Source organism: Crocodylus porosus, unplaced genomic scaffold (genome assembly GCF_001723895.1).
Source record: "Crocodylus porosus isolate Cpor-Errol unplaced genomic scaffold, CroPor_comp1, whole genome shotgun sequence".
In the NCBI taxonomy this organism is placed as follows: domain Eukaryota; kingdom Metazoa; phylum Chordata; order Crocodylia; family Crocodylidae; genus Crocodylus; species Crocodylus porosus.
The window spans coordinates 3,231,543-3,249,438 of record NW_017728940.1 but is presented as its reverse complement, the minus strand read 5'-3'; the positions used below and the strand labels follow the sequence as shown (position 1 = coordinate 3,249,438).

Here is a 17,896-nt window from a genome sequence, read left to right as displayed (position 1 = left end):
TGCCCTTTGGGCAGGGGGCTGGACTCGATGATCTCCTGAGGTCCCTTCCAGCCCTAATGTCTATGAAATCTATGAAATCTATGTCTATGAAATCAAGGGTGGCTGGCTGCTTGGCTTGGGTTGGCTGGACTCTGCTTTCTTTGGGAGCCTGCAGGCATGAAGGAGTGTCCCCAGCCTGCTGGCCTCAGCCAGTGCAGGCAGGCTCTGAGCGCCTTCCACCGAACAGCAAATGTCTGTTCTGTTCACTCCTGTCCGAATCTAGAGCACTTTCAATAAAGTGCGATACTTAGAGTACTTCTGCCTCCAGCTTTTTGAATGTCTGTACTTAGCCATAGATTACATAGGTGTAATTTACTAGATTCTGGTTTATGTTAAATAAAAACAAGTAAATTCCTGCTCCTTATGGTGGCTGAGGTTTGTAAACGAGACCCAGGTGCACCATAGTGGCTCAGAAACCAGAAGGCAATGAAAATAAAAGTTAAATTTATTATTAAAATAAATCTTGATAAGTTCTACGCTTATCTTGTGACTTCAGGGAGTGTGATGCAAGATTCTTATTGGCAATACTGTAATCAAAAATCATGATTAAACAAAAGCTGGTCTTGTTGCTTTGAGAGAAGCTGAACCCCCCATTTATATAATATCCTATTGTTACTTCACTATTCTTCAAGTGCTTCAGTTACCTCCCTCTCCCCCAACCCAAAAAAACTTGTAGACAAGGAGAAAGCCTAGGGATCTACATGGGTTTGTGGAAACATTGCTTCCATTCCCAGATAAGCTGTTGACCTACCAAGTAACCTGGGGCAAGACATTTCCAGGCTCTGTTTCCCCTTCCTCTGCGTTTGTCTACTTCAGCTGTAAGTACTTTGGAGCAGAGTTTGTCACATGTGTTTACAGTGTCTAATACACTGATGATCCTTGGAGCAACTGTAATACATCTAATAAGACTCTGAGTCTCTTGCAAACTCATGGTCACACCTACAAGTAACACTGAACCAAGCAGAAGGGCTTTGCCGTTTTAAAATAAACCTACAAGACTGAAGAAAGAGGCTCATAAATATTTGTTTTCTAGGTTAAATAAATGGGCCATGGGGCCTCAGATACCACTTTGCTAAGACACAGCTATGTAGCAACAGTTTTTAAGAGGTGTGACAAAATACAGTCCCAACAGACAGACGCTAGTAAACAGAGAATTGAGAGAGACACTGGCCATGTCTACAAATATATTTAACTGCAGGGTAGACTAATTGGCTACAGAGTAATCATCACCATCTACATGTGCAATGATGTTAGGCTACAGTAAACTAATTAATGCTGAAATTACACCAAGGTAATTTACTGCGATTAAACTCACATGTAAATGCTGGCCACATGTGTAAATTGTGCCCCGTCAGCCCAGCCAGCAGGGGGCCAGACTTCTACCTGCTGCCTAGCCATAAAGCTCTGGACTTTCAGCACCCTCATGTCCTACTCAACCACTCTGCCACCCGACGCTGCCATCCGGAGCCTGGAGCTGACCCCCGGCACCGCTTGCCAACCTGGGCCTGCTCTTCCCCAGCTCAAATGGCTGCCATCCCAGGTGCACATATAGATGCTGTACCCTGGTGTAGTTTACTGCAGCTAAGACAGCTCCAGAGTGTATTGCTTTGCATTAATTGCATGTGTAGCTGCACTCACTAGGTGCGTCTAGATGTGCAATTAATGCAAATGAAACTCCAGCACAATCTGAGCTGGAGTAAACTACTCCAGACATCACCATCTACATGTGCATTTAAGCACAGTAATTTACTCTGCCATCGGATAGTACTTGTGTCTCACTGTACTATCTGACAGCACAGTAAATTAATCTACGCCAACCTAATTGCCATGCATGTGTAGATGACGATGCTTTACTGCTCAGCAAATTAATCTACTGCATGGTAAAGTACACATGTAAATAAGCCCACTGAGACCAATTCCTTTAGAAGGTGTAAAATTTCATGATTTAACTTTTTCTGCTGAAAATGCTGATTGGTAACTAAGAGTGATGTGATAGGAAGTCTATGTAAGACTCAGATCAGTACTGAGATGAGGAGACATACATCTTATGCTCCAATATAAATATCCACATGGGAGAGGTGCAACATACAAAGAGAATGGGTGCCAAAGTGAAATGCTAAGGTGAAAACCTTGGTTCATTTTAGTTAAGAGGGGTTTTGACATTGACTTCAATGGAGTCAGAATATCAACAGCCATTGAACGTTAAAAAAACAAAACAAAACAAAGCAGGCATGGTTTATTTCCACCTCTCTCCATCTCATTTTCTCCATTAGTAACACATAGATGATGATACTTTTCCATCTTTATGGGAACACTGTCTGGTCAATCATCAGTTGGCCAAATGGATCATAAGTGTCATTAAGCAAAATTGCCATATGAACACATCAGCAGTTGTATCTGAAATTATCCATTGAAAAACAGGTACATGGCTAATAAGACCAGAGAAAAATATTTAGCAATGTCTGAACATCAGTGATCAACAAAAAAACCCGACCTATGAGAGGGTGGTAAACCCTCAAATGTCTTTATAAACTTTCCCAGCCATGGAATTAGCATAATAACCTGGCATTAGGCATATACAACATTTAGGGCCTCTTCTGAGGACACAAGTGAGACTTAAATGGCACATAAAATGGATGCAGACAGAAGTGGCAATTTTTGCCTGATAGAAAGTGGTCTATAGCCATAACCAAACAGAAGTGCATGGCTGCATACTGCTTCAAAAATGGCTGATTGCATGAAAATCTGAACCCTCATTGAATGCATTAGGGTTTCAGATGAAGATGTTTCAAAACAATGTCTTCTGTAACTTGTGTCTGCCCATTTGCCAGCCTCTGAGCTGTTTTCAGAATGGGAGGGGGAAAAGGGAGGGGAAGGAGTTTGGGCTGGGGTTTTTTCAGTCCAGATGGATGGTGCAGCTGGGGTATTGAAGCCCCCCCCAAAATGGGGGACTCCTATTCACCCAAGCACCCTCCAGTGCTGGCTGGGGAACCCCTGGAATGAGCTCCCTCTGCTCCCTTTCTCCCCTCCCATTCTGAAAACATGGAGGAGGGGGTCATTGCTCTGGGAAGCTGGCTGCAGGCTCATAGCAGCTAGATTTCCTTCCTCCCTGGACCTAACAGTGAACTTCTGTTTGGTCCAGGGAGTTGTTGTAACTCAGAACACTTCCTGCGAAGCCTTCTGTGTTGCAGCAGGGAGCTGCACTTCAGTCTGCACAGGCATAATTATTGCCTGCAACATCCATACAGGGCTCAGTTTCACTCCTGCTGACTTTTTTCCATTTTGGGCATGTGCCAATTGATTTATTATTGTAGTGTTGCTTGCAACTGCTAGGAGTTAGCTTTGTATTATTTAGAGCAATCAGAAAGCTTGAGTATAGTCTCTGTCTCAGTACGTATGTGTATGTATACTGACACTTACATACACATCCATATGTAAGTCCACATGTGTACATGAAGCAGACCAGATCCAAATTCCAGTGAGGTCAATAAAAAGACCGCTGGTCTCTTCAGTGGACTTTGAACCAGAGCCATATTTGCCTATATCCAGGCAAATCCTGACATTATTTCCCCGCAAAAACTCCCTTTTTTTGTGCATGAATTTGTTTCTAGCAAGTCTGTCTTACTTTTAAGTTTGATTTTGCTGCCACTCATGAACTTTGGCCTGGTTTTAAGAGAGGCTGAGCTTCACTAATGCATGTTGACTTCAGATCAAGATGTTTTTGCTCAGCATCAGACTCCGATTGAATTCAAATGGCTGAAATGTTTGCAGAGAGCAAATCTGAGTGCTGTACATACTTTTGTAAACTGAATTTAATGTTTGCCTGCATGCTAAACTAATCTGTGAATGGAAACAATGCCTTGTGATTCTTCTGACTAATCACAATTTACCCACACACTGGAAAAGCAAATGCTGGCTAGTCCCAGGAAGACGTTCATGATCTAAACAGTTACAAAAGCACAAGAATTAGCAGTCAGTAATTTCAGATAATGAAGTAAATACTGGCCTGCTTCTACAAACAGTAGGGGCCAGTATTGGTCCCAGGGGCTGGGGTACTGGAGTCTGAGTCTGGAGATCTGGGCTGCATTTGAGGACCTACCAGTGAGTTATGTGACTTATTCATGTTGCTTCTTCCTCAGTGCTTCAACTTCCCAATCTAGAAAATCTTATGTTTTAATCTGGACTCTGACAATTAATGTAATGCTTAAAGCAGTAGCTCATCAGGGACAGGATAACCAAGCACACTGTTTTGGAACGATGATATTTAAGTGGATAAGAGAGAGGGCTGTTTTGTAAGAGAGACACATTTCCAAACGTAACAGGGATACCTTACTTTTTTGGGTGCTCGGCTTGAAACATCACATTTTGCTTTAAGAGCTGCAGAAGAAAAGAATCAAGTTTTATTAAATGGGGGTTTATTATTCATTCACTTTTAGTGTATAGAGGGGGAAGACAATGAAGAATATGTGCTCTACATGGTTCTTGCAGACAGAGGAAGACAAACCTAGTGCAGACTTGGGTTTGAGCTCCATTTGACACTTCCACGCTGAGATTCACCATAATTTTAATCTACCCCATTTCTTACAGTGGTGTCAGATCTGTGTGCCACGGGAGATCACGACTGTGAGCAGATCTGTGTCAGCACACCAGGGTCCTACAAGTGTGCTTGTAAAGAAGGCTTCACCCTGAACCGTGATGGGAAAACCTGCAGTGGTAAATAATATTTTCAAGCCTGGCATGAAGTTGAGTGTGAGCATTATGACAGGGAGCTGGATTATTCCACCAGCAACACTGCCCTGCTCAGAAAAGTGATAGGATGAAAGCATAGCAGAATGATGGTACCTACATCTCATACTACAGGTTGCTCACCACTGAGAATCAGAAGAGTAGCTCTCCCATCGCAGACCCAGATCTAAAATCCATTGAAGTAATTCCTAAGATTAGGCTCTTAGACTGATGGTCCCAAGATCTCAGGTCTGACTGGCCTGTTGGTCTGAGCCTTAGATTTAGGTGCCAGAACTAATGAAGCAAGAGACTCATTTGGGATTCTCTGCTGAAAATGTATGGGATTGGGAGGTGCAAGAGTCCAAGGTTTAGGTAAGCATTTGTTTGCCTCTTGTTTCTAAATTAAACACTTTTTTATGGGGCATGATGTCAAAAAACACTGTACCAAATTCAAAAATAAAAGGTAGTGAGTGGCAGGAGGATGCAGCAAGCCAAGAACTGTGGCCAAAGGCCCAAACAGGAAAAGCAGTAAAACTGCTTTCTGTCTTACCTGATGGAGGAAAATCCTGCCCTGTTCAGCTCTTCTCACTGCACAGGACAGCCACACAATAAGCCATACCATTGAGTTTCCAGAATGGTGTGAAGCAATGATTTTTCAATTCATTTAGTTTTGAAAACTAATTTTAAAATTAATTTTGAGTTGACTTAAAGGGAAACCTTTTTTGAAATTGTTGGCAAACCAAAATATTGCTTTGGATTTGTAAAAAAGTTACTCTGCTTTGACTGTTGTTTAATGTTTCCTTTCGAAATACAATATAAGGAATTTTGAAATCAAAAGGGTTTTTTGAATTTTAAAATTAAAATCTTCCATTTAAAATATTTGGAAATCTTCTTGTTTTTATTTTTTGCTCACTGGCACAACATTTGTAGTTTCAAAAAAAAAAATGTAAATGTTGAGCTAAAAATTCTCTCCAGACATAGTTGAGGGTATAAACTTCGCAAAGGTGGCATTGAGCATCCACCACATGGGTAATGTCATTCCAGACTTCTGCCCAAACTACCTGAACCTTCCTACCTATACGTTCTGCTTCCAAGTATTTGATCTCTTTGCCTTTCAGCACAAACCCTATCCCAGGGGCGGGCAATTATTTTGGGTGGAGGGCCGCTTACTGAGTATTGGCAAGCCACTGAGGGCCGCGCAGCCAGGGGCAGATAAATGTTAATTTTCTCAATTTTTAGGGGCCCTGTGGGCCTAACAGAATGGCCTGGTGGGCTGCATCTGGCCCGCAGGCTGCCTTTTGCCCACCCCTGCCCTATCCCTGCTTGGGTGGCCATGATGAGCTGTCTAAAATGACCTGCCAAAGAAACATGAGAAGGAGTCCCCCGGGGACTGCTTCCTATTAGATTTTGTGGGACAGGCACCGATTAGTTTTGGGGGGTCTCTGCCATTCAGGAAACAAAGAGACTTTCTGTACCAGTTTCAGTCACTTTATGGCCTCTAGGATTTCCAGCAGAGCAAAACATTTTGATATGTGGACTATATCCAAAGTTGCCTTGTTTTTTTCTTTATCCTGGCCATTGCCTGCTGGAACTAGAGATGTACTGAAATGGACTGGGGGCTGTGAACTCAGTCATCTGAAACAAGGAGACAGTCAGTAGCCAAGCTGGGAACAGAACCCAGCTCTTAAACCTACCTCTGGCTGTATCAGTGCAACCTTCATTGCCGAGCCGAGGAAAAAACATTTGGCCACAGGAATTCTGCCTAACCCTGACCTCCTAGGATCTAATCACTCCCTCACAAAAGATGCATTTTGTGAGTCAAGGTTTGGGGAAGTCCCATGACACCAATAGAAATTAAACCTATGACGCCCATCATTAAAATTCCCTAGTGCTTACAAATTAAAATGTTCTTGTGCCATGCATTACCCTAAGCTCAAATCGCCCGCCTCATACAAAGCCTGGGACGACACTTTACAACACCTCCCAAGGTCAGTTAATACCACTCACTAAGATCCCGAGAGGATTAATGAATGAATATGGTAACAATACTTTGTGATATAGAGGTGAATGGCCCTGTGAGTCCATCTATGAAATTTAAGCCCTGTTAGTTTTAGAGTTAACTGAATGCTTGTAAACAAGATTTGCTTTTATCAGCTGCTCCCCCCCAGCCTCACTGTTTTTGCTAAAAGTTTCTGGTTACATACGCACACACATCTCTATCTAAAAACATTTAATAAAAATATGAGGCAAGGGGTAGCAGCTGATACAAGCAAATCTTGTTTGAAACACATGCTTCTCATTTTTGAAAACTGTTTTTTAAACTTCTTTTTGTAAAAATGACCACAACAACTTTTAAAAATGAGAAAATAAAAACATTAAAAACAGCTGTCTTTTTTTGACCAACCTGTTATATGTTGCCATTAATAAAGTCCTTCTGCAGCTAGCCGCCTGTCTAGTTAATTGGGACCTGAGCTTCTCACATTCACCTTTTGCCCTCTCTCATTTCTTTCCAGCATGCAGTGGGGGTGGAGGAGCCGCCCTTGATCTTGTTTTCCTGATTGATGGCTCGAAGAGTGTACGACCAGAAAACTTTGAGCTGGTGAAGAAGTTCATCAACCAGATTGTGGACTCATTGGAAGTGTCAGATACACTTGCCCATGTTGGCCTGGTTCAATACTCTAGTTCGGTCAGGCAGGAGTTCCCTCTGGGGCGGTACAACAACAAGAAGGACATCAAGACAGCAGTGAAAAGGATGGCCTACATGGAGAAAGGAACCATGACAGGCCAAGCTCTGAAATACCTCGTTGACAATTCCTTTGCTGTCTCTAATGGAGCAAGGCCTGGTGTCCCCAAGGTGGGCATTGTCTTCACTGATGGACGGTCACAAGATTACATCACTGATGCTTCCAAGAAAGCGAAGGAGCTAGGTAGGCCCCCCAAATCCATGTGCTTGTTTTCTCTTTGGGTCAAATACTCTATCTGGTGCTGGTTCATCTATAGTTGTGATGAAGTCATAAATGGTGCCACTGGATTGATAATCCCAGAAAACAAAGTCCTTCAGTCATTATAAAACATGGGTAGCAATAGAGCCAAGTTTCCCATACTTTGCTTCTACTCTACCCAGAGGCATCTATACTGACCGAGAACGTTTCTATTTTCTACATTCAGTGGGGTAGCTCAGGCTGGGAGTTGGACGGGGACATTCCATCTAATGTCTAATTCCATGTGTGGCATAAAAACTTCACCCTGTGGTTTTTCTTCCAAGTAAAACACCAGTCTCTCAGCTGAGGCTTTCAACAAAGGAGGCAATTAGTTTATGCAAGGATGGAGATGTTGCATGTGAACCTTTCAATTGTGTGTGAGCCTTTTCAACCCTCTTCCTTCTCCCGTCCTGGCCTTATATTTGTAATAAAACAGAGACATAGATAGCTATCTTAGTCTGAGTCAAGTAGAAGTCAGGGTAGATTTGAATTTTACAAACTAACCAGCGTAGATATATATATGAAGCTCACTTCATCTGATATGCTATACACACACACACACACACACACACACACACATATTGACACACATACACACACACACACACACATTTGGATAGTCTATGTGGTTCAAATCTAGCCTGGCTTCTATTTGTAATAAAAGTAATTTTCATCATGACTCCCCTTCCCTAATAAGGAAAGAGAGAGCATCTCTCAGCTTGCGATGAGCAACGTGGCTTGGGTTGCACAGTCAGGTAGGACTATAGATCATGGCATCTCAGCATTAAGGACCATAAAAAGAAAAGAGCATCAGGGGAATAAACAAAATACTAGGGCTGTGCGAAGCTTCAGGTCCTGATTCGATACGGAGATTTGGCTGGATTCGGTGGCTGAATCTCCGAATTCAAATCGAATCAGAGGACCAATTAAAAGGTCCGAATTGATTCAAAGCTCTCCAAGTCTTTGGAAAAGATTTGGAGAGTTTATGATTCAGACAGTCCCTGGTGGAGCTGCAGCCAGACTTGGTGCTGGTAAGTAGAAAAAGGGGAGGGGATCATGGAAGGACCCTGCCAGCCCCCACCCACCCCAGCTCTAAAAAAAAGCTCTGACACACCAGGTGCTGCTGGGTGGGAGGCGATCCCCACTTCCCCCCACTGTCGCATGCTGCATGAGGGGCTCTACACGAGTCCCCGCAATGCCCCCCCAATACCGTCAGCTCCCCCTTCCCCCATGGCTGCCTTGCCTGCTGCAGCTCCAGCCCTTTAAGAAAAAAAAAATAGAGAAAAGCCCCAGGATGCACCACCCCTGCAGCAGCCTTGGGGCTTCAGGGGGTTCATGGAAGAGCTGCCCACATTGCATGGGGCAGTGGGGGGCAGTGGGCACTGCCCCCCACCAGGAAGGAACTAGTAAGTGCGGGGGTTTTCTCATGGGTTTTTTTCTTAAAGGGCTGGAGCCATGGCAGGCAGGGCAGCCATGGGGGGACTGGGACAGAGGGGAGGCTTGGGGGGCTCATGGCAGAGCCCCCCATGCAGCGTGGGGCAGTGGGGATCGCCCCCACCTGGCAGCACCCAGTCAGTCGGGACTTTTTTTTCCCCAAGTGCTGGGAGCTGGGGCAGACAGGGCAACCATTGCCGGGCTGGGGGGATGGACCTGGCTGATCCAGCTGAATCGATTTGGGACAGTGATTCAAATCACCAGATTGAATCGCTGTCCCCTGAATCAGCCAAATCCAAAGTGAATACTAGCCGCTTTGCACAGACCTACAAAAAAGCATCACAGATTAAGGGACAAACTATTTTTTTGCAAGAAGATACAGGGAACCTTTTTCTTACGCCCCAACCCTTTATCCCGAATCCTTGCATACAACCAAACTATATAGTTACAAACCAGAACACCCATGTACAAGGACTTTGTGCCATCATTGACTCCAAGTTAAAACCCCCAATTGACCTGAAACAGAATTTAAGTGATGGTTGGGCCATGTGCTGCCCCCTTCCCACATGGGCAAGTTCCAGTAGAATACACTCAACCTCAACAAACCTTTGCTCTCAGGCACATGTGATGGGGGATAGGCAGGGAACCCCTTCTCCACTTCCAGTGAGGGTTTATAACTAAAATAAAAATAAACATTTAATAAATCTTGAAGCTTAAGTGTCTGGAGAGATGCCCTTCTGCTAGCCTACTAACGAGCAGATTCCTTGTATCCCTTCTTTACTGCATGAAACGGATGCAGCCCTTTTGGATCTGCTTGTGAATTGCTAAATCTTTCACCTCCTTGCATCATTTGTTATGACCACTGGACCTGTTTGAGGGCTGGGGTATAATAATAAAGATCAAACACAAGGGCACAAATAACTGACATTTCAGAAGCATGTTTATCATGCACATGGGGTGTAAAGCACAGAATGCATTAAGCTAGTATTTAAAAGCCTCATCCACATAATAGTAGTATGTGGATCACTGATTTATGTTGTATTTGCATTCTTTTTCTTTTCTCTATCACCAGTTGTTAAACAAGTACTTACAGGGGAAAAATACACAAGAGGCAATCTCAGATGTAAATCCAGAGCTGAGTTTTCCTAGCGTTACAGGGATTTTAGTTTGTAATTTTAGCTTTCTCTTGGCTTTCTGAGACAGCTTAAGAAGGGCTCTCACCATTTGCATGGCAAGTCTACAGGATGTGTGTTTTTTATTCAGTGGGCTGTAACAGCTTCCATTTCACATGATCCTGTAGCTGGGGAATTTGACAGCACTGTAACTGCATGTCCAGACAGCGTGGGTGTTCTCAAGTGATCTTCTTTGAACATGTGGTACTATTACAGCCACAGCTCCATACACTTGGGGGACACCCATGCTGAACATCCAAGGAGTGAGGCATATGTTGATTGTGGTAAAGGCAGGGAAGGATGTACAAGTTGGTTACATTTCTGCAGCTGTTCCAGGGCAGAACATGGCAGCAGGGTTAACAACCCTTGTTGTTTGCAGGGTTTAGGATGTTCGCTGTGGGAGTGGGCAATGCTGTGGAAGACGAATTAAGGGAAATCGCTTCAGAGCCTGTGGCAGAGCATTACTTCTACACTGCTGATTTCAAAGCCATCAACAAGATTGGGAAGAAACTGCAAAAGAAAATCTGTGTTGGTGAGTAAGGAAGGAATGTGGGAGCCTACTTACAGTGATGGGAATTATATGCAAAAAGCCCTCATTCTATAAGCAGAGAAGCAAATAGGCACTTGGTCCATGAGATAGGACCAAGGCCAATAGGCACTTGGTCTACCTTCACTTAAGTGCTGGAAATCTTCTCTCCCTTGCTTTCCACCCCAAGTGTGTATCCTACAGCTCTGTAGAGTCCCCAGACCGGCCATGTCAGCAGCCAAACTTTTTGTGTTGATCTATTCTTGTGTTTTTCTGAACCAGAGCAACCCTCTCTCTTGTGCTTTCAAATGTGCTTCTCTTTCTTTCTTTCATCCATGGCAGTTCTTCCCCTGAATGCATCAGAAGGTATCTAGAAGCACTGGGAGATATAGATATCACTTTGTTCCATGTAAGGTGTTTTTCCTGATCTACCGGGCCTCCTGAAAACCAAGGAGGCCGTTTTCCTTCAAAGAAGCACCAGGAAGATGCAGTATTTTGTGGCTCTGAGGAGGCCATTCCTCTTGTATGACTAATAATCATAAACAACTTTTCCCAGCCAATAAAGGGGGTCTCTGGGCAAAATTGTATCCAAGTTGTTTGGGGGGAATTATAAGTCAGTCCAAAACACGGAGCCTTTGAAGGGAAGAATAAACATGGGTTCCTGAAGAATGACTATAACTCTTGGTATCATCCCCTTAACTCAGCAGACCCCACGGTACTGCAGTGAACAAATGGCTGGGCTTCCAGATGTTTGAGCAATGTAGTAGCTCTCAATATATTAGAAAGCTACAATGAAAGGCTCTTCCTAACACTGTAACAACTTGGCATTTTCTTTCCAAAACCAGTTGTATAGGCCTGTGTTGATTTATACTACTACTAGGAAAATATGTTTTCATTGGTATAGAGACCTAGTGAGCACAAAGCCGTGAATAAACTGGTTCAAACCCAGGGATCTCTACTGAGGTACAGTCTACAACAGGGGCGGGCAGTTATTTTGGGTGGAGGGCTGCTGATTGAGTTTGGCAAACCATGACAGGCAGCCAGGGGCAGATAAATATTAATTTTCTAAATTTTTCAGGGGCCCCGCGGGCCAGATAGAGTGGCCTGGTAGGCTGCATCTGGCCCGCGGGCCACATTTTGCCCACCCCTGGTCTACAAGCCCTGTGAAAGCCAGCGCCTCAGGGTGAGACATGATGTGCATTTGCAATATGCGGTAGCTGTACAGATGCTGTGCCGCTTGGGTTGTCCAGACTAATTCTTACTGTAGGGATTTATTTTTTATTGTTGCAGATGCAAAAATGCAGCCTTTCAAGTAACATTGTCACCTTCCTGCCAAAATCCAATGTAGTTTCTCTTGTAGTTCCTCTTGACAGATTAGCTGCAGCTGTTTCACTTCCCTTCTTACATCATGGAAACAGGATAGCCCAGTGGTTAGGGCCACCAGTTTGCAGTCTGAAAGAACCACATTCAGGAGCCATGGGCAGACCTTTGAGCTACCTTCTGATTCCTAATGGCAGTTTGTTTGAGAACTGCACTTCTCTGATTATTAGAGACTTCACATTTCCAACCTACGTGTATTCATGGCTACTTTATACCTCTTTGTTTTTGTGTCAATATTCTCATCTAGTTTGAACAGTCATTTGTTCTATTTTGTATTTTACTCCACTGATGTATTTATAGACAGCAATCATATCCCCCCTGGGCCTTTGTTCTGCCAGGCTAAACAAGTAAAGCTCTTTTAATCTTCTTCCATACGAACATTTTTCCATTTCTCTGATCCTCCTAGTAGCCCTCCTCTGCAGCTATTCAGTTTGATTTCATCTCTCTCAAATAGAAATGGCTCTTCCACTTAATCAGAATGATAAAGGTATGTTGGTAAATCATTAATGCAATATTAAAAGTTTACTAATACAGAGAGCTTGGCCTACATTACTAATGGAGCAAAACTCACTGCAGCTTTAACTATGGGACTGAAAATGGAACAAAGAAGAAAAGACATTTCCTATCCAGTTATGAAGGACACCTATTAGTTCTTGGGGTCCCAAGCTTAACTAATATTTAAATGTTTTTTTTTTAATATTTATTTCCCCCATGGTGTCACTACTAGCATGGGTGAGGGAAAACAGATAGGAGAGGGACACTTCCACAGCTCCTTCCATCTCTCCCCTCCCAGTCATCTAGTATTTCATGAACCTAGCAGAGAAGTGTGCTGTGAGGAGAACGGGCTCAAGTCTTCAAGCACCCTGAGAATGGCGAGAAGACATTTGAAAGGAGGTAGAGCATGAGATCCTTGCCTAAGCCACCATCTTGCATCCCATTTTACTTAGTTCCCCACACACTTTGTCCCTACCAGGGTTGTGTTCTGTCCATATTTTCCTAACAAAGGGAGGACTAATAGTGCATGTGAGATCCTCCAGGTTTGACAGACCAAAAAGCCTCCTGACACACACAGAGCACTGGCCTAGGTGAAGGTGCCCAGTGCAACTTCCTGCAGGAACCCTGCAGACATCATTTTTGTGTCCCTCACCATGTCATATCTCTCTCCAAGGCACTAGCTCTCCTAGGGCTTGTTGGTTCTGCATCAGCAAGGACATTCCTTCCATTTGCATCTGCTGACCTGGTGCAGAGTGAAAAGCTCACCGCTGAGGTTGCTCTGGCCTCCTTCTGGGGGGCTCTCAGACCCCCTGAAGACTGAGGGCTTGAGAGCAGGTGCTAGAAGCAAGCCTAGAGTGGCCATCCTGGTGAATGTCAAACTTAGGAGCATGCCAGCAGACACAGATGGGCTAGGCCTGGATGTCCTATCCTTCCTGGGATGCGCCTACTGAAGTGGTATGGATGAGCCCCTTGTAGTCTGAGTGAAGTAACTTGATGCAATCTCACCATTTGACTGTCTGCATGTAGATTTTCTGTTTGTAATACAACAGCTTTAAAATACTGCATGGAATCAAGCCCAAAGCTCAGGGAACGTTCTGTGGTATCCATGAGCAGAACCCACCATTTATTTTTTTCCTGAAAATCAGAAAAGACTTTTTTGCTTAACCATACTCTTAAAAGCTTACAAATATATCAGGGGTGAACATCCAGGGCTAGGTGAGCAGCTATTCACCAAAGCTCCCTAGGGGGGAAACCAGGAACAATGGTCATAAACTCCTAGAAGATGATTTCAGACTGGATATAGGGAAAAGCTTCATGGCTTGTGTTACCAGACTCTGGAATAGACTTCCAGCAGGGGTGGTGCAGGCTCCTACCCTGGAGATCTTCAGAAGGACACGGTTGCACACCTTGCCGGGGTTATTTGCTGCAGCAGTCATTCCTGCCCAGAGCAGGGGGCTCAGACCTGATGATCTCATGAGGTCCCTTCCAGCCCTAAACGTCTGTGACTCTGTGAAGTACATATGACAGTCATTAATTTGATAAGTAAAACTGGAATATTCACAGTTCAGCATGTATAGAGCCAGAGAAGTCTGTAACCCTCTGTTTAATTTCAGGTTAAACAAAGCAATAGCCAGTCAGAGAATTTAGTAGGATATCTTGATTTCCTCCATGCTTGTAGCTGAAGAAAATGGGCATTACCCTATTTCAGTTGCCTCATGATTTAAGTTTTGACTCTTTGTTGTTCCATCTTATGTCTGATTCATCTTCACTTTTGTTCTCTGGTCCACAGAGGAAGACCCATGTGAATGTAAAGCCATTGTGAAGTTCCAGACAAAAGTAGAAGACCTCATAAAGTCATTGCAGCGGAAATATATCCTTTGGAAGCTGACCATGTCCAGAACATACAGGGTTGGGTTGCATTTTGTGGAGATAGCAAATTAGCAAGCCTCCTGACGGGAGAGAGGGTTTAACTGGGAGACTGTAGGCTTCAACACACTTGAGTTCTGTACAGACGCGTAACAAAAGGAGACAATCCCTGCCCTACATAGCTCAACATCTGCATGTCTGACAGGACACAGGAAGAGAACAAGTCAAACAAATTGGGCAGATAAGGGTGAGCCCAAAAGTAGCATTTGCTGTTCAAGTGTCAGCCGGTATGACTTGCAGGCACTTCAAAATAGATAAGCTTTAAGGTGGGATTTAAAGGAGGATACAGTGGAAGCTTTGTGGTTATTGCCAAAGAGTTTACTCCAAGCATGTAAGGTGAGATTTGCTGTCTGTTTAAGATCCAGATGCTATCAGGATCTTATGTAATTACTCAGTTACTCATATAATTGATTCCTGCACCTGCTCACACAATGACAAGGCTACTGGTAATATCTGTGAGAGCACAAGGGTTATGCATTGTGCTTTAGAGGTTCTTCAATATACCCAGCAAGGTCATAATGAGCCAATGACAAAAGGAGAAGCAAGCAAAAGTCAAGTAGAAAATAAGACATAACATTTTCATGGTAAGTAAAGGTAATTAATGAACCACTGGGAGAGCTCACCAAAGAATGAGTTACATTCTCCATCACTTGGAGTCACTGGGTTGTCAAGATCGAATGCCCTTTTAAAAAATACTCAGGATAACCTCAAGACACTAGATTCCACAATGTCACTTACAACGTAAACCATCCCTTCGTTTGGTATAATGTGGCTGAAATTTTATGGCTCACATTATGCAGGGGGTCAAACTAAATTGGTGTTTCTGAACCTGTGGGTCATAGCCCCCTGCGGGTCATAAAAGAGAATCAGGAAAATTTCGTGGCATTGAAAATTGCATTGCAATCTAAATCAAAGAAAATCTTTTTCCAACACTCTGCACGTCCTTACAGTTCAAGGTCAAGCATTCTCCGTCAATCTCTTGAAAAACACTACAAATCATGGCTACATTTTTACTCTTACCTTACATTGAAAGGAAAGAGCTGGTCTTTTACTTCAAATAGGAAGTCATCAATCTGGAAAGGGTGAGAAATTCAGGGTTAGATTATCATAGTGGTCCTTTCTGTCCTTAAATGATGAGCCAGATCCTGAGCAGAGGGGATAGTACTATTGTCTTTGATTTTTGACAACTTAGTTATGATCCCTGCATCCCTGAAACATGACATTCATTTTCCTTAATTCTTATTCACTGGAAGCCGTGACAAAAAGGATCGCAGCCCTGGAAAACAAGATTGTCTAAGAACCCAAAGCACTATTATTTTTCTCCTTCTCTTTCCTAACACAATGTAATGGTACCAGGAAACCTTCATTTATACGGAGGAACAGCTCAGTTGCAGTGCTACATCCAGCTTTCTATATTAAAAAAAAAAATCTAGCTGCATTCTTCTGAAAAGGAAAGATTATAATGGTAGAGCAGACATCATATTAACGGGCAAAGCACTGAGAGTCACTGTATGCAAAACTTGTTTATGTCCTTGCATCCTATAGTGTGCATATATAAAAACCTGGAAAGATTTTTTTTTAATCTAAAGCTTAATATATATATATATATATATATATTTGTTAATATGTACTTGATTTTATGAGTTCTGTGAATCCTTGCTGTGTTCTTCTGCAACTTTTGTTTCTCTGCTTTTGATAATTTAGTTTAAGAATCAAACAGGATTGAAACAGATCAGCTCCTGAGTATGAACAAAATAAAACAGAAGATCTAAATATCTTGGCAAACATAAAATGCATATATTGTTAAACAGGTGAAACAAAGAAGTGGTTGCTGAGTGTGGCATTGGAGGTGTGCTAGAATAGGACATTCCAGGCCATTTCATATAGCTACTCCACAGCAGCAGAAGAAAGAAAGCTCAGTTCTTCTGGCCAGCCAATATCCTCAAAATGCTTTAGCTAGCCAGCACCTGTCCTATGTTTAATATCCATGGCAAAACCCTGATATGCACAATGAGACCCTGCCCCTACATGGCTTCACACAAGGCAATGCTAGCAGCACCGACTGGTACCTGCCGCTACCTGACTGTTCAGCTCTCTAGTTTACTCCATCATTGTTCTCAAAACTATACTTTGAAAGGAAACTTTATCACAATCTCAGATAAACCCAAAGTGCAGAAAGCTTCTTTCAGGGACATTGTCAAGAAATTCAGTGGCATCGTTGTTGTGGTGCCTTCTCTGCACAGAGCTCACTGGCTTTCTCCTCACCTGGAGGCATTGCTTAAGCTGATCAGCTCATCTCATCATGTCAGACTTTAGACCCATCACTGTTACCCTCCCTGGTCATGAAAATCCAATCAGTACAAAGCAGCAGCATGGTCGAGAGGCATCTAACATTGCTTGCCACGAAGAGCCCTAGTCTCCATGGAAGATGGTGCTAAGCAGCCAGTCACAAAGATGCATGCTGTGTTATGCATGTCACCACTGTGCCCCTCCAAATGTGAGCATGAGTGGTTGGGTTTGGATATTTTTTTGTATCAGAATATTTATACTTGAGTGTATGTAAAAGCCTGTTCAGAATAACTTGGCTTATTCAAAAATGTCAGCATAGAAGATGTTTTTGGATGGAGGAAATACATTAAAAGTTCTCTGAAAACTTTGAAAAAGCATTTGATATTCATTTTATTACTTATACTACTGTGTATTTCTTTAGTACATAAAGAAAAGGGCACCCCTTGACTTCCGTCCACTTTGTAGGCAAAAGCATTACTGGGAAGACAAAAAAGATATGATTAATAAATGATTCAAACAATTGTTCAAAAGAAAACCTGACTCACAAGAGGGGAAAAAAAGTACCTGAAGATACAAATAGAAGGGAGAGACCTTTAAGGTTGTGTTTTCTACCTCTTGCAAGATTGTATACTACAAAGCATTGTTTATTAGGCCTGTGCAAAGTGACTAGTATTTGCTTCAGATTCGTCCGATTTGGTGATTTGAATCACTGTCCTGAAATGATTCGGTTGAATCCGATTCAGAGGTTCAGCTGCTGCTGAATCGCCCGAATCTCCAAATTGAACAGGCCCCATGTCCTGCCCACTCTACCAGCCCTGTCAATGGCTTCCTGGCCCAGCTCCCGGCTGTTAAAAAAATAAAATAAAAAAAAGCCCTGCCCTCACTGGCTCCTGCAAGGCCAGGTGGGAGTGGGGGGAGCGATCCCCACT

General features: G+C 43.2%; 1 protein-coding gene across 1 annotated transcript in view; it reads left to right on the top strand.

Moving 5' to 3' along the window:
* Nucleotides 1–14,693, top strand: part of MATN1 (matrilin 1, cartilage matrix protein) — a 35,653-nt gene extending 20,960 nt beyond the window's left edge. Inside the window, exons 4-7 of the mRNA XM_019547871.1 lie at nucleotides 4,627–4,752; nucleotides 7,278–7,691; nucleotides 10,731–10,883; nucleotides 14,542–14,693. Of these exons, the coding sequence (XP_019403416.1) occupies nucleotides 4,627–4,752; nucleotides 7,278–7,691; nucleotides 10,731–10,883; nucleotides 14,542–14,693 (845 nt within the window). The remainder of the gene's footprint in view (nucleotides 1–4,626; nucleotides 4,753–7,277; nucleotides 7,692–10,730; nucleotides 10,884–14,541) is intronic.
* The last annotated feature ends 3,203 nt before the right edge of the window (nucleotides 14,694–17,896 follow it).